The sequence below is a fragment of the Tupaia chinensis genome, unplaced genomic scaffold, assembly GCF_000334495.1.
Source record: "Tupaia chinensis unplaced genomic scaffold, TupChi_1.0 Scaffold000273_1, whole genome shotgun sequence".
Classification (NCBI taxonomy): Eukaryota; Metazoa; Chordata; class Mammalia; order Scandentia; family Tupaiidae; genus Tupaia; species Tupaia belangeri.
This window is the reverse complement of record NW_006159755.1, coordinates 1,808,301-1,825,506: the sequence shown is the minus strand read 5'-3', so window position 1 is coordinate 1,825,506 and position 17,206 is coordinate 1,808,301. Positions and strand designations below refer to the sequence as shown.

General features: G+C 41.2%; 1 protein-coding gene across 1 annotated transcript in view; it reads left to right on the top strand.

Annotated features, from left to right (window-relative positions):
- MAJIN (membrane anchored junction protein) overlaps window positions 1–17,206 on the top strand; it is a 39,844-nt gene that overhangs the window by 12,564 nt on the left and 10,074 nt on the right. The window contains exons 2-6 of the mRNA XM_006149857.1: window positions 1,484–1,601; window positions 12,486–12,531; window positions 14,467–14,542; window positions 14,715–14,840; window positions 17,121–17,152. Of these exons, the coding sequence (XP_006149919.1) occupies window positions 1,501–1,601; window positions 12,486–12,531; window positions 14,467–14,542; window positions 14,715–14,840; window positions 17,121–17,152 (381 nt within the window). The 5' untranslated portion in view covers window positions 1,484–1,500. The remainder of the gene's footprint in view (window positions 1–1,483; window positions 1,602–12,485; window positions 12,532–14,466; window positions 14,543–14,714; window positions 14,841–17,120; window positions 17,153–17,206) is intronic.

The window sequence follows — 17,206 nt, the reverse complement described above, 5'->3', positions numbered from 1 at the left end:
ATATATATATATATATAATGTGTGTGTGTGAAAGAATAGGGCATGACAAAAGTTGTCATTTTGTGTAAATAAGAAAACCAAGGCTCAGAGAATTTAAGTAGGGCATTGGAGCTGAGATTCAAATTTGGATTATCCTTACTTTTTGCCCAATAAAAAGCCACTTCTGTAATCAATAACTTGGATTATTTGATTTTCTGGTACTATGGACTTCTTTTTCTAATTACTTATTATTTAAAGTTTCAGATAAAGAGTGCAGGATTTATGATCTCTACTTTACAAAATAAAGGCACAGGGAAGCCTGGTGACAGAAAATTACAGTATATTTGATTCTTTCTTCTGAGCATATGCCAAATGCCCTCTTGGAGGAAAAGAAAGATGCATTTCCTTTTTCCATCTATTCCCTTTCCTGAGTTTTCCACAGAGAAGCCTATAAGTGGACAGAAATTCTGGAATAGGAATGCCAAAACTAGTAAGTTCTGGTACCAGCAGGTGGTGTGATTTTTAAGGTGCTGGATTCCCATATGCTGACTGCAGTTTGAGTTCCACATCCCCAATGGCTTGAAAATCACACTGAGCATATGTACATGCATGGCCAAAATCCCAAGTGGAGAATGGAGAAGAAGGGGTTACAGCATGGCCATTCATCCCCCCTCTAGGTGCTGATTTCTCACTTTCCCTCTGTGTCTCTCTTATCTCTGGTGAGCACATATGCCCTATGACAAAAACCTTAAAAAAAACCAAACAAACACTAATAAGTGCTAGGGATATAGTAAGTACTCTTTGGGCACAGGGCAACCTCACAAGTGATGGAGAGGAAGAGTAATCGAGAGGTAAGAAAACAGCCATTCCAAGGTACCACTGGAAAACAGTAGTGTATATTTTATTTGTTGCATTTGTTGTAGTAGGGACCTGTGCTAGTTGCTTAATTTTATCTAAAATTAAAAATAGAGGTCCTCTGAAATAAAAAATAATAATAATAATAGAGGTCCTCTCAGGTGTACTTCTTATTGGTGTATCCTTTGGATTATGTCTATTTATTATAACTTAGTCTTTCTTTATATTCACCTAGTTTCCAAGAAAAGTGGTTATGGGGGAGAATAGATTTAATAGATATTTAGAAGAAGCATTTCCTCCTAATAAACCTTTTGAGTCATCAGGGCAGATGTTAGTATCATTAGCCTTATGGAAGAGAAGGGATTTATACAAGGTCATAAGATAAATGACAAAACTAAAATTCTGGTCATTTGACTTCAAGTATTGAGATCATATGTCTTCCACATATCTTCCTGTGTATCTTCCCCATATAGTAGGAGAATGGCCCAGGTGATTAATAGCAGAGCTGAATATGTTACGTAGTCAGTGGTGTTCAGTGTTGGGAGTTTTACTCATGAAGAAGTGCTACAGATTGGGCTGGCTCCCTTTCCTATATGTAAAGAGCCATTTTTAGCTTATAGTAATTCTCTAATATTTCTGATTTATTTAGGCTGTCGTTTGGAAACAATGAGTTTAAAACCCTTTACCTACCCATTTCCAGAGACACGGTTTCTTCATGCAGGATCCAACGTGTATAAGTTCAAAATCAGATATGGCAACAGCATCAGGTAATTTCTTTCTTTTTTAAAAAATTTATTTATTCATTCATTTATTTTTCATTTGACAGAAAGAGACAGAGAGAAGGGAAGTGAGAAAGCAAGCTACCAGGTCCAGGACTTGAACCATGGTCAGCCTTAACCACCATGCCACCTGCTGGCCCCAGCATCAGGTAGTTTCAAGTAGGAGGGCCTATGGAAGAATGGCTAATATATTTTTACAGGTCATCCTTTTTGTGCTTTCACCTAGTTCAGGATACCGACTGAAGTAGAACCCTGTAACTCTCTTTCCCAGATATTTTTATATTCAGTATATATTATTAATATAAGTTTCTAAGTTAGGGACAACATGCTTTTTATTTTTTTTAAATAATTATTTTATTTAATTTTATGTATTTATTTGTTTGTTTGTTTATTTGAATTTGATCAGAGAGGGACAGAGAGAGCAAGCAAGCCACCAGGTCCAGGACTTGAACTGCAGTTGGCCATGTGGGAGTTGAGCACCCTTCACCACCACACCACCTGCCAACCCCAGGACAACTTGCTTTTTTTTTTTCCCCCCACTATAGGGCGTGTGCACTCGCCAGACAGACAGAAACATAGAGACAGAAAGTGAGAAATCACCCCCCAGGGGGGGATGGGTATGCCGCAATCCCTTCTCCTCCATTCTCCTCTCAGGATCTTGGGCACGCACGCACACGCGCCCGGCGTGAGTTTTAAGCCCCCGGGTCCGGGACGCAAACTGCAGTCGACTACGTGGGAGTCGACTACATAGCCATTACGCTTAAAATTATTAAGTTTATGTTGGTTATACTTGTCAATATTATCATATAAAAATAAACAAAACTAGGGACTAGCAGTTGGTGTAATGGCTATGTCACTAGACTCCCATGCAGTTGACCAAGGTTTGAGTCCCGGACCCAGTGGTTTAAACTCACACTGGGCGCATGTGCATATGTGCCCAAGATCCCAAGAGGAGAATGGAGGAGAAGGGATTGCGGTGTGGCTATCCCCCCTGGGGGGATGATTTCTCACTTCCTGTCTCTCTGTTTCTGTCGAGTGCACACGCCCTATAGCAATAATTTCTAAAAAAAATAATAATAAATAAATAAAAAACTAAAAATGTGCTTCTTAAATATATGTGTGTGTGTGTGTGTGTGTGTGTTTGTGTGTGCATTAAATTTGACAAATAACATGTTACATGAAATTATATTTTTTAAAATTAATGAGATTGGCATTGTTTACATTCCTGGCATTTACCCCAGGAATGCAAGAGTGTTTCAACATACAAAAACCAGTCAACATAATACACTACATTAATAGAATGAAAAGGAGAATCAGCAGATGGCATAATGGTTATGTCACTGGACTCCCATGTAGTTGTCCATGGTTCAAGTCCTGGAACGGGTGGCTTAAACTCTCTCTAGGTGTGTGTGTGTGTGTGTGTGTGTGTGTGTGTGCACCTGCCCAAGATCCCAAGAGGAGAATGCGGGAGAAGAGACTGCGGTGTGGCCATCCCTCCTGGGGAGTGATTCCTCGCTTTCTGTCTCTCTATCTCTCTCTTTCTAGGGAACATACTCCCTCTATAGCAAAAACCTCTCAGAAAAAAAAAAAAAAGAATGAAAGGAGGGAGAAACCCATATGATCACCTTATTTAATGTAGGAAAAGCATCTGACCAAATCCAACACCCTTTTATAATTAAAAAAATAAAAACACTTGGGACCAGCAGTTAGCGTAATGGCTATGTCGCTGGACTCCCATGTAGTCGACGACAGTTCATGTCCTGCACCCAATGGCTTAAACTCACACCAGGCACGTGTGTGCGTGCCCAAGATTCTGAGAGGAGAATGGAGGAGAAGGGATTGTGGCATGGCCTTTCTCGCTTTCTGTCTCTCTGTCTCTCTCTGTCTGTCTGGCGAGTGCATGCACCCTATAGCAAAAACCTCTTAGAAAAAAAAAATAAATAAGTAAAATAAAAACACTCAATAATCTAGGAATAGAAGGGAACTTCTTTTTTATTATCATTTATTCATTTCATTTTATTAATTATTATTATTATTTTAATTTGACCAGAGACAGACAGACAGAGAGAAAGGGAAAGCAAGCTGCCAGGTCCAGGATTCAAACTACGATTGGCCACATGGGAATACAACACCTTTAACCATCATGCCACCTGCTGGCCCCAGAAGGGAACTTCTTTAACATATTAAAGGCCATGTATGAAAAACCACAACCAGGGAACCAGCAGTTAGCGTAATGGCTATGTCGCTGGACTCCCACGTAGTTGACCGCGGTTCGTGTCCTGGACCCGGTGGCTTAAAACTCACGCCGGGTGCGTGTGCGTGCGTGCCCAAGATCCCGAGAGGAGAATGGAGGAGAAGGGATTGTGGCGTGACCATCCCCCCTGGGGGGTGATTTCTCGCTTTCTGTCTCTATGTCTCTCTCTGTCTGTTTGGCGAGCGCACGCGCCCTACAGTGAAAATCTCTCAAAAAAAAAATAAATAAATAAAAAATAAAAATAAAAACCCACAACCAATATCATGCTCAATGGTGAAAAACTCAAATCTTTTCCCCTAAGACCAAGGACAAGACAAGGATGTTCACGTTTACCACTTATATTCAACATTGTTTTGGAGTTCTAACCAGAGAATTTAGACAAGAAAAAAACGTATTAAAATTGAAAAGAAAGAAGTAAGGTTATCTCAGGGTCAGCCAGGTGGCATAATGTTTAAAGCAGCTGTATCCCACATGGCTGATTGAGTGGTTTGAGTCCTAGACCTGGTGGCTTGAAAAACATGCTGGTTGCATGTATGCGTACATGCCCAAAGTCCTGAGAGGAAACTGGAAGAAAAAGGATTGCAGCATGGCCATCCCTCCTGGGGTGTGATTTCTCACTTTCTCTCCCTATCTCTCTCTTTCTGTCTGTCTCTGGAGAGTGTATGTGCCTTTTAGCAAAAAACTAAAAGGAAAAAAAAATGTGAGACTATCTCTACTTGTAGATAATATGATTGTATATGTAGAAAACTCTGAAGAATCCACACACAGAAAAATACTGCTATCGCTAATAAATAAATTTAGCAAAGTTGCAAGGTACAAAATCAATACACAAAAATCAATTGTACTTCTGTTTTAAAAAGCTTATTTCTTCTATGAGAGAGACACACAGAGAAACTAAGAGACAGGCACCCCCAACAGGGTTCTTACTCTATGACCCCACCTCCAGTCTCAACTGGCCCAGATCACAGAAACATGTACATACCCATTGTGCTCAGGGAGGTCTCAGGATATGAACCCAGGACCTTTCCTATGTAAGGCCAATTACATTACCACTGTATCACTACCTGGCCCCTCAGCTGTATTTCTATGCACTAGCAATGAACAATCTGAAAAAAAAAATTAAGAAAGCAATTCTATTTACAATAGCATTAAAAAAATAAAATACTTAACAATGTAAGTGAAATAAGCCAGATACAGAAAAAGAAATATAATTATCTCTCATATACAGAAATACAGGAAAACTGCATAGAAGAGAGAAGTAGGGATGGCCCATGACCTACTGGTTAAGGGACTGGATCCCGCCTGACCAACTGTAGTTCAAGTCCCAGGCCTAGCAGCTTGAAAAACATACTGGTCGTGTGGGTATATATGCTCCCAATCCAAAAGGATGGAAAAATGGAGAAGGAATTGTTGTATGACCATGCCCAGTTTTGGGGTGCTTTCTTTTCCCTCTCTCTCTCTCTTTTCTCTGGCAAGTAGCATGCCCTCTGGCAAATTGAAAAAATAAAGAAGTAGAGAGATGTAGAATGACTAGTGGATGCTAAGAAGGATGAGGGTAGGTAAATACAGGGATCTTGATTAACAGAAAAGACAACGTCAGGACCAGCAGATGGTATTATGGTTACGTCACTGGACTCCCACATAGTTGACCGTGGTTTGAGTCCTAGACCTGGAGACTTAAAACTCACGCCAGGCATATGTGCGTGCATGCTCAAGATCCCAAGAGGAGAATGAAGGAGAAGGGATTGCAGCGTGGCCATCCCCCCTGGGGGGTGATTTCTCGCTTTCTGTCTCTCTGTCTCTCTCTGTCTGTCTGGTGAGCGCATGCGCCCTATAGCAAAAAATCTCTAAAAAAAAAGAACTATGGGACCAGCAGTTAGCGTAATGGCTATGTCGCTGGACTCCTACGAAGTCGACCGCGGTTCGAGTCCCGGCAGCTTAAACTCACGACGGGCACGTGTGCGTGCGTGCCCAAGATCCCGAGAGGAGAATGAAGGAGAAGGGATTGCAGCGTGGCCATCCCCCCTGGGGGGTGATTTCTCGCTTTCTGTCTCTCTGTCTCTCTCTGTCTGTCTGGTGAGCGCATGCGCCCTATAGCAAAAACCTCTCCAAAAAAAAAAAAAAAAAAGAACTATGTCCAGTGCTATGAAATACAGTGAAGAGAATGTGGCTAATGACTATCTGTATATATGTTAAAAATGATTGAGATTTTAGGTATATTAATTATCCTGATATAATCATCACACATTGTGATGGCATGAATTTTAAGGCCCCTAGGTCTAGGACTTGAACTGTGGTCAACTATAGGGGAGTCCAGTGATGTAACCATTACGCCATTTTCTGGTCCCAACGAAGAAATTGTAAGACTTACACACAGAACTGCCATATTTGGTTAAAGATCTAAATAAATAGAAAATCATTGCATGTTCGTGAATTGAAAGACTTAATATAGTTAAGATGACTACCAAAAGCAACCTACAGATTCAGTGTAATCCTTATCAAGATCCAAATAGCATTTTTTTTGCAGAATGTAAAAAAACCATCCTAGAAAAATTTACATGAACTGGATCAGCAGATGGCTTAATGGTTATATCACTGGACTCCCATGTAGTCAACCACAGTTTGAGTCCTGGACCTGGTGGCTCAAAACTCACACTGGGTGTTTGTGCGTGCATGCTCAAAATCCTGAGGGGATGGGACCAGCAGGTGGCGTGGTGGTTAAGGCGCTGGACACTCCCACATGGCCAACCAGGGTTCAAGTCCTGAATCTGGTGGCTTGCTTTCTCACTTCCTCTCTCTTTCACTCTCACCCTCTGTGTCTCTCTGGTCAAATTAAAAAATAAATGAATAAATAAAAATAAAATAAATAATTATTTTTTAAAAAATCCTGAGGGGAGAATGAATGAGAAGGGACTGCAGCATGGCCATCCCCCCCGGGGGGTGATGTCTCGCTTCTTCTCTCTCTGTGTCTTTCTGGCTAGCACAGACACCCTATGGCAAAAACCACTCTAAAAAAATAATAATAAAATAAAATAAAATAAAAGTTTACATGGAATTTCAAGAGAATCCAAACAGCCAAGATGACCATGAAAAAGAACAGACTTGCATGTCCTCATTTTATTTTACTTTAAGTTTATTTCTTTATTTCATGAGAGTGAGTGAGTGAGAGGGAGACAAAAAAAGACAAGCACCCTAAACAGGATGTCACAGCAATCTCTAACCTGCCCCCAGCAATCTCCAACCTGCCGCTAGCCTTCCCAGCCAGCCAGGATCATGGTCATGCAAGCATAGCATGTACAGGTTGACTAGGAATCTGACCCCCTGTGATCTACCATGTGGATCCAACTTTGCTTGAGCAGCATGTTACTGCTATACCACCAAGTCCTGTAACGTAATTGTAAATCTTACTACAAAGCCACTGTGATTAAAACAATGCAATACTGGGACCAGCAGATGATGTAATGGTTATGTTGCTGGACTCCTACATAGTCGACCATGGTTTGAGTCCCAAACCTGGGTGCTTAAAACTCATGTCAGGCACGTATGCATGCATCCTCAAAATCCCAAGAGAGGAGAATGGAGGAGAAGGGATTGCGGCATGTCCATTCTGTCAGGCAGGGTGATTTCTCTGTCTCTCCAGTGAATGCACGTGCCCTATAGCAAAAGTCTCTCTTAAAAAACAAAACAAAAAAAACAATGTAATACTAGGCTGTGGACAGACATATATCAATGGAATGAAATTGAGAGCCCAGAAATAAACCCTCATATTAGGCCAGCTAGTGACATGGTGGTTAAGGTAGCTGGATCTCACATGGCTGACTGTGTGCTTCAAGTCCTAGACTTGGTGGCTTGAAAAACAGGCGAGGCTCGAATATATGTATGCCTAAAATGCCTAAAGGAGAAATGGAGAAGGGATTGCAATGTGACAATTCCCCATGGGGAGGGGGTGTGCTGCCCCCCCCCCCCCCGCCCCCTCCTGCTCTTGCTGTCATTCTCTGGTGAGCTCATGCCCCCTCCAGCAAAAAGTGAAAAAAGAAAACAAAAAACAAACAAACAAAAAACCTCATATCAAGGCCAGCAGGTGGCGTGGTGGTTAAGGGTGCTGGATTCCCACATGGCCGGCCACAGTTCAACTCCCAGACCTGGCAGCTTGCTTTCTCACTTTCCCTCTCTCTCTGTTTCGTTTTGTTTCTCTCTGGTCAAATTAAAAATATATAATAAATAAATAAAGGTAACTAAAATAATTCCTTTAAAAAAAAAAAAAACCCTCCTATCAATGGCCAATTGATTTTTAGCTAGAGTGCCAAGATCATTCAATAGAGAAAGAACAGTCTTTTTAAGAAATAGTTCTGGGGAAATGAAATACAGATATGCTTCTGAAAAATCAGAAGCATGGGCCAACAGGTGGCATGGTGGTTACGGTGTTGGAATTCCCACATGTCTAGCCATGATTTGAGTCCCGGACCTGGCGGCTTGCTTTCTCACTCTCCCTCTCTCTCTCTCTCTCTCTCTGTCTTTCTCTGGCAAAACTCATGTGAAAAATAATATTAACAATAATAATAATAATAAATAATTCTTTAAAAAAATGAGAAGCATGAAGTTTAACCCTTACCTTACACAATATATAAAAGTTAACTAATAATGGAACAAAGACATAAAATTAAGGGCTGAAAGTATTAAAACTCTTAGAAGAAAATATAGGGGCAAATCATCATGACTTTAGATTTAGCAATGGTTTCTTAAATATGATACCAAAAAAATAAGCAGGACCAGCAGTTGGCATAATGGCTATGTTGCTGGACTCCCAAGTAGTTGAACATGGTTCAAGTCCTGGACCTGGTGGCTTAAACTCATGCCAGGCACATGTGCATGTGTGCCCAAGATCCCAAGAGGAGAATTGAGATTAAAAAATTGTGTGTCAAATGACATGTAACAGAGTGAAAAAGCAACCCACAAAATGGGAGAAAATATTTTCAACTCATATAGCTGATAAGGGTTTAATATCTAGAACAGTGATTCCCAACCTTTTTTTGGCACCAGGAACTGGTTTCATGAAAGACAGTTTTTCCACAGGCCGGGAATGGAGGGTGGTTTCAGGATGATTAAATCTCTTATATTTATTATGAACTTTATTTCTATTATTATTACATTGTAATATACAATAAAATAAGTATACAGCTCACCATAATGCAGAATCAGTGGGAGCCCTGAGCTTGTTTTTCTTCAACTATACAGTCCCATCTGGGGACTTCTGTGAGAGTCTAATGCCACTGCTGATCTGACCAGAGGCGGAGGTCAAGTGGTTATGTGACTGATGGGGAGTGACTAAAAAGAAATCTGTGACTACAGATGAAGTTTTGCTCACTCACCCACTACTCCCCTCCTGTTATGTTCCTAACAAGCCACAGATCAGTACCAGTCCATGGTCTGAAGGTTGGGGACCTTGAACTAGAATATAAAAGAAGCCCTTGGGACTGACAGATGGCATAGTGGTTATATCATTGGACTTCCACATGGTTGACCATAGTTTGAGTCCTAGACCTGGGGTCTTGAAACTCAGATGGTATAGTGGTTATGTCACTGGACTTCCCACATGATTGATCACAGTTTGAGTCCCATCCTGGTGGCTTGAAACTCAGGCCAGGCACATGTACATGTGTGCCCAAAATCTCAAGAGGAGAATGGAGGAAAAGGGATGCCCCCTGAGGATGATCTCCTTTGAGGGTTGATTTCTTGCTTTCTGTCTCTCTGTCTCTGATGAGTACACATGCCCTATAGCAAAAATGTCTCTAAAAAGAACAACAAAAAAAGTCCTACAACTTAACAACAAAAAGATAACCATTTAAAAAATATACATAGGGGACCCATGGTATGGTGGCTGGATCTCACATAGCTGACTTCACAAGTTCAAATCTCAGATCTGGCAGCTTGAGAAACATGCCAGGCATGTGTGCGTATGCCCAAAATCCCAAAAGGAGCGAGAAATGGAAGAGAAGGGATTACAATGTGACCATTATCCATGATGAGTATTTTCTCACTCCCCTCACCTCTGTCCTCATCTCTCTCTGGTGAGTCCACACTCCTTCTGGAAAAATTAAGAAAAAAAAATAACATTTGAGAATGGTCTAGACTGTAGTGCAGCAGTAAAACAACACTCTGCAAGGCAGTTCCACATGGGAATGTTCACAGTTAAAGTCCAGAGACCTCCTTGAGTACATAGGGTGCATTCTTGCCCATGATCTAGGAGTGGATTGTGCTGTGTGGCATCAGGACAGCCAAGGCATTGGGCAGAGGGGGTCCTTTCTCTGTTTCTCTCTCTCTGTGTTATTACTCTCCCCACTTGGAGAAAATAAGCTACAGCAAAGAAATACTTGAGTTCAAATTGTTCTATTTTAAAACTTTAGAAGATTGGCATTGTTTCACATTTCTACAAATCTCACTAACGCCTGTCTTAACAGAAGACTGCTAAGGGACCAGCAGTTACTGTAGTGGCTATGTCGTTGGACTCCATGTAGTTGAACGCAGTTCAAGTCCCGGGCCCGGTGGCTTAAACTCACGCTGGGCATGTATGCGTGCCTAAGATTCCAAGAGGAGAATGGAGGAGAAGGGATTGTGGCATGGCCATCCTCCCTGGAGGGTGATTTCTCATTTTCTGTCTCTCTGTCTCTCTCTGTCTTTCTGGCAAGCTCACGTGCCCTATAACAAAAACCTCTCCCAAAAAAAAGAAGACTGCTAGGTTATTGTATCTCCTTTTTCAATATGTTGTGAATTTTTCTTTTTGATTGAATTATATGAAAAAATCCAGCTCACATAGATTTGTAGTTGGGAAAAGTAGGAATATATTAACAGCCCTTTCAGATCATTGTGCATATTCTTCTTTGACTCTCCATCAAAACTTGACAAGTGGTAGTTTTGTTTTTTTTTAAAGTGGTAGTTTTTTTTTTTTTTTTTAAGGTTAGTTGCAATTTAGAATCTGAAATTATATCAGTGAACTCTTTTCTAAAGTTTGTTTTATTTATTTCTTCCAAGAGAGTGTGAGAGAGAGAGACAGACACACATCCCAAAAGTATCTTCATGCTGCAATCCAGTTTTATCTGCCCATATCACAGGCATCTACACAAGTGCACTTGGCATGCTCAGGAAGTCCTGGGATGTGAACCCAGAACTTTTCCCTTGTGGGTCCAGATGCATTACCACTGTGCCACCACCTGGCCCCAATGAACTTTTTTTTTTTTTTTGGAGAGGTTTTTGCCATAAGGCGCGCCTGCTCACCAGACAGACAGAGAAAGACAGAAAGTGAGAAATCATTCTCCAGGGGGGATAGCCACGCCGCAATCCCTTCTCCTTCATTCTCCTCTTGGGATCCTGGGCACGCATGCACATGCGCCCAGCATGAGTTTTAAGCCACCAGGTCCGGGACGCAAACCGCAGTCGACTACATGGGAGTCCCGTGCCATTACGCTAACTGCTGGTCCCCCAATGAACTTTTAAAACTCTATTACATTAAAATCCATTGGCCTATATTGATCTTTGCATGAATGTTTTACTTAGGATGATTTCGTGACATCATGAGTTTCATTAGTTATTTAGAAAGGTTTGGTTCACTGATTTATGTAGATCGTCCATCCAAATGTTGGCACATTTTATTTTACAATATCAAAAAATATTTCTTAATACCATTACCAGTCTTACTAGGAAAGTATTAAGTATTTTGAAACTGCCAAACTCAAAATTGTGGATAGTTTCTTAAAATTCTAATTTTCACCTGAAAGCCCAGAATTTATCACTGAAAACAAATACCGTCAGTTGTTTTCCTTGAAGTGACACGCTCACTTTATTCACTTTTGAGATGTATCTGTCAGACTCCCAACTCTGAACAACCAGAGTTTGTCTGTCAGCTGATTATTCAAGTAAAACCTCCCACAAAAAAGCGACTAGTTAATTTCACAACTTAAACAGTCATACAAGATTTTTTTCCTCAAGACAACCACCATATTTTAGAAAGCTGGGAAATGCTTTATTCATACTTCCTGTTTTATTGCATAATGTTTTAAAATACATGTAATCAAGGGTTGAGATTTTATATAATTATTAATTTTGTCCTGTTTCCTCAAGAACATTAAATGAAACTGGATATTTTCTTTCCTGCGTGGCAGTAAAGATTACTGTGACTGCTGGTACAGTTTAGTGAAATCGGTTAAGTGCCCTCCATTGCTTTTGCACTGATAATTTGGAAATGTTAACACAATGAAAAAGGCAAATAATATCTTAGTATTGTTGTAAAAATAGTGCTGCCCTTCCAGATCCTTTGAAAAGATCTTGAGGACCCCTAAGGGTCCCAGACTGCATTTTGAAAATAACTGGTCTAACAAATTATTAAATTTCATAGTGAGAATTTCAGGTTTTGGCAGGTTAATGGAAAAGACATTTTAGTACAACCTTGTACCAATGCTCAGACCACACCCCTAGGTGATCACTTCTTCCCCATGAGCACTGGGTCAGCACGTAGTTTTCATGTTTCTTTAGCCAAATAGAAATGTCCCTTTTGTTCTAAAGGGTCTACTCTCTCCAGAGCTTTTCTTCTTATCTTACGTGCCTCTTGTCTATTTACCTTCTAGAGGAGAAGAGATAGAAAATAAGGAAATCATCGTCCAGGAACTGGAGGTACAGAAAGAAGCAGACAACTTCTGGGAAAGTTATTCTTTAAGCCAAGGATACATCCACATCCAGATTTTCATTATTTCCTACAAACCAAGTCATAACCTCCTCTTCATAAGTTGGCTTCTCCCTACCACATTTCCTCTGCAAAGAAACTTTACTAATTTTCTAGGGAAATTTAAAGCCTGTCTCTTTTCTCAGTTCTCCTAGTTGAAGTGTCAGCACCTTTGAGGTTAAGAATTATTTTGTTTTCACCAGAGTTCTCACCAGGGGCAGCTCTCTTTTGTGGCAGCTGGCATAAAGAAAGCTTCCAGAGCACTGCCGCCCTCCAGGACTCTGGGAAACCTCACGATCCCAACCACTGCCTGGTACTTGACGTTCAGGAAACTCAACTGTAAATACACAGAGAAGGCTGCTGTGTCTTTATTTTAATTGGAAACATTTGCAATTGCTTTATTCCCACTTCATTTTCATTCCTTGTCTACCCAGCTCCTCTAGCTTTAGGTTTTCCCACAGAAAGCTCACTGAGCTGGTGAACAACTTGGTAAATTGATGAAAGCATTGGAAAAGGAGTTAGAGTTCCAGGGGCTGGCCTTGGAATCCAGTCTTGATTTAGCCACTAATTAGCTGTGTGACTCTTGATAAATCATTTATCAATCTCCTCCATTTTCCTCTCAGGATCTTGGGCACACACGCATATGTGCCCAGCGTGAGTTTAAGACACCGGGTCCGGGACTCGAACCGCGGTCAACTATGTAGGAGTCCAGCGACATAGCCATTATGCCGACTCCTGGTCCCCAAAGTGCTTTTTTGTATGTTTTCTTTTTCTCACAGTTTTGGGTCAGATGTTATCATTCCCTATCATTCATTTATTTATTTCGTTAATTAATAAGCTTTATTATTATTATTTATTTATGATGGGGTATGTGCATGGGCACACAAGAGAAAGAGAGAGGGAGGGAGAAAGAGAAAGCACCCTTGAAGGGGTTCATTATGCCACAATCCGCTTTCCTCAGTCATCCGGCTCGTTGGGATCTTGACTGCCTGTGCATACACAACAAGTGTGTTTGCGGGTCAATCCAGAGGCCTGACCCTGTGGTCAGCATGTGGCTTCCAGTCCTGCAGAACACTATGTTACTACTGGGCCACAGAGGCTGGACCTATCATTCACTTAGAAAACACTTATTGAAATACTAGCCTAATAGTTAAGTATTTGAGCTCTGGAACCCCACTGTCTGGGTTCAGAGCTTGGCACCATCACTTCCAACTGTGTAATAATGAGTAAGTGTTTTCACTTCTCTTTGTCTCTGTCCCTCATCTGTAAAGTGGGGATAATAGAAGTGCCTACCTCATAGGGATTTTATGCATGTTATAGCAAAAATATCTAAAAAAAAAATTAAAGATCTAAAGAGTAAAAGAAAAGGTTTGGCTTACACAAAAGCAAAATAACTATATATCAATAAATACCAATGTTAGTTGTTCATTCAATATACATTCATTGAGGACCTGCTATGTATTATCTGCTATGGTAGACACCAGGGATGCTGAGATAAATCAGGTATCTAATTCTATTTCAAGTTGATCCCCCAGTAAAGAAAATAAAACCTATGTATGTAGAATGTAGTCCAGGCCCAGAGCTAACTTCTGTGACTACTGTTTGAGACTAATGATTAATTATGATTTGGAGAATTAGGGAAGCCTTTCTGAAGGAGATGGCTGTTGAACAGTACTTCAGAGAAATGATAGGCTGGATATGTGCTGATGATGCGTTTCAGGCAGAGGGACTAGACTATGCGAAAGCATAGAAAATGAGGAGAGGGCACGTTCAGGTAACAGCAAGTAGTTCAGTTTTGATAGGATATAGAATATGTGAAGAGCAGTGACATATAAATGGAAAGACTGGCTAAGATGTGACAGAATTAATTTCAAATTATTTTTCAGGATTCAATCCGTGTGGTCTTGGGGAACTTGGATAATCTGCAGCCCTTTGCTACAGAACACTTCATTGTATTTCCCTGTATCCTTTTATTCCTACTTAGAAATGAGCTACAACTCATATTGCAGATTCAGTCGGTAGCAGGAACTTTTAGGCAGCTTGGAGGGTAGGTCAGGGAAAGGAGTCTTACCCCTAAAATAGTACTCAGAGATGGAAACTGGCACTTTATTCCCTTCTTAGCACCATTTCCCAGATAAAAGCAAATGGGAGAGAGTTTCCCACCTGAAATTCAAACATGGGGAAATGGTCTTGATCCCTTGCCCATTTGTTTTTACTCTATATGTGGAGATGAAATGGTTTCATGAAAACCTGTCACTTGGTAAGTAGAATGATGGGCATGTGGGTGGTAAAGAAGAAATGGTTAGCAGCACTGGCTGAGTACGGTGAGATGATCTGCCAGGTTGGGCTCCAGCCACACAGTACGGAGTTCAAGAGCATGTGTTTTAAGCCAGACTGTCTGGTTCAAATCCTGGTGGTTTTGCCACTTAATAGCTATGCAACTTTAGACACTTACTTACTCTTTCTGTGCCTCCTTTGTGAAAAGGTGAAGAATAATACTAGTACCCATCTCAAGTTGTTAAAAGGATTAAATACTGGGTCTTGGGAAAAGTCATGACGTAGTTATCTATGTTTATTATTATTTTTTTTTTTGGAGAGGTTTTTTGTTATAGGGCGCATGCGCTCACGAGAGAGACAGAGAGACAGAAAGCGAGAAATTCTCCCCCACACCCCAGGGAGGATGGCTATGCCGCAATCCCTTCTCCTCCATTCTCCTCTCAGGATCTTGGGCATGCACGCACATGCGCCCCACATGAATTTAAGCCACCAGGTCCGGGATTCGAACCACAGTTGACTACGTGGGAGTCCAGCAGCATAGCCATTACGCTAACTGTTGGTTCCAGTTTTCTATGTTTTTTTAATGCAAAAATGTGTCATGACGTTTTGGAAGACCCAATATGTAAATACTGGTAGATAGAAAGTACAAAACCTGACTTAATTACTCAATAAAAGATAACTACTTTGGGGAACCAGCAGTTAGCGTAATGGCTATGTCGCTGGACTCCCACGTAGTCGACCGCGGTTCGTGTCCCGGACCCGGTGGCTTAAAACTCACGCCGGGCGCGTGCGCGTGCGTGCCCAAGATCCCGAGAGGAGAATGGAAGAGAAGGGATTGCGGCGTGACCATCCCCCCTGGGGGGTGATTTCTCGCTTTCTGTCTCTATGTCTCTCTCTGTCTGTCTGGCGAGCGCACGCGCCCTACAGTGAAAATCTCTCCAAAAAAAAAAAAAGATAACTACTTTATTTTTTTGGAGAGATTTTTGCTAGGCCTGTGCACTCACTGGAGCGACAGAGACTGAAAGAAAGAAAGCAAGAGGGTGATGGCCATGCCACAGTCCCTTTTTCTCCATTCTCTTCTCAAGATTTTGGGCACACGCACACATGCACCCAGCATGAGTTTTAAGCCATCGGTTCCAGGACTCAAACCACAGTCAACTACATGAGACTCCAGCATGTAACCATTTCACCTTCTGCTGGTCCCAAGATAACTATCATTAAACACTTCCTTCCATTTTAGAGTATCCAGTGACTTTACCTTAATGGTGTCTTAAAGTATTTCCTAATTTTCTTTCTTTTTTTTTTCTTTTTGTTACAGTGTATGTGTGTTCACTGGAGAGATAGAGAGAGACAGAGAGACAGAAAATGAGAAATCAACCCCCAGGGAGGATGATCATGCCTCAATCCCTTCTCCTCCACTCTCCTCTTGGAATTTTAGGCATGCATGCACACGAGTCACCTGGTATGAGTTTCGAGTCACCTGGTTGAGGACTCAAACCGCATTCAGCCAAATGGGAGTCCACCAACATAACCATTACGCCATCTGCTAGTCTCAAGATATTTCCTAATTTTCAATCTCTGAGGGCCATGGCAGCTTTTACTCATTAAGTGACAAGGAAACACCTGCCAGTTTGATTTTAAGAAGAATATAAAGACCTTGCTTCAAAATACCTCTCCAGGGACCAGCAGTTGGTATAATGGCTATGTCTCTGGACTACCATGTGGTCGACCACGGTTTGAGTCCCGGACCTGGTGGCTTAAACCCATGCTGTGCGCATGTGCATGCATGCCCAAGATCCCAAGAGGAGAATGGAGGAGAAGGGATTGTGATGTGGCCATCCCCCCTGGAGGGGGTGATTTCTCACTTTCTGTCTCTCTGTCTCTCTCTGTCTTTCTGGCGAGCATACACGCCCTATAGCAAAAGCCTCTCAAAATAAATAAATAAATAAATACCTCTCCAATTCATTTGTCATTGCTGCCTAAAGTTGTACTTTTTAAAATTTTATAGTAAGGATCATCCCCTTTTAAGTGGCATATAAGTATAGTGTGAATCAAAACATTTTCAGCTTGTGGATAATAATCATTCTGAAGCAGAGGAGGAAGAGAGTTTGAAGAACCATCTCTAAGGAAAGTGGTAATAGGCAGAAGGGAGAAGAGCACACAGGGAGGTTTTGTCTAGGGCCAGTTCTAAAAGATAAATAGTAATCAGAAATCTAGGTAAAACAGAATTGATCTATTATGACGTTTGAATTTCCTATTGTAGGAAAACCAATAAATGACAGTCCTTTTGAACTGGTAAGCTTGCCTTTTCTTTACAAATGAAAATTGCCTTAGTTGCCACCTGCTATC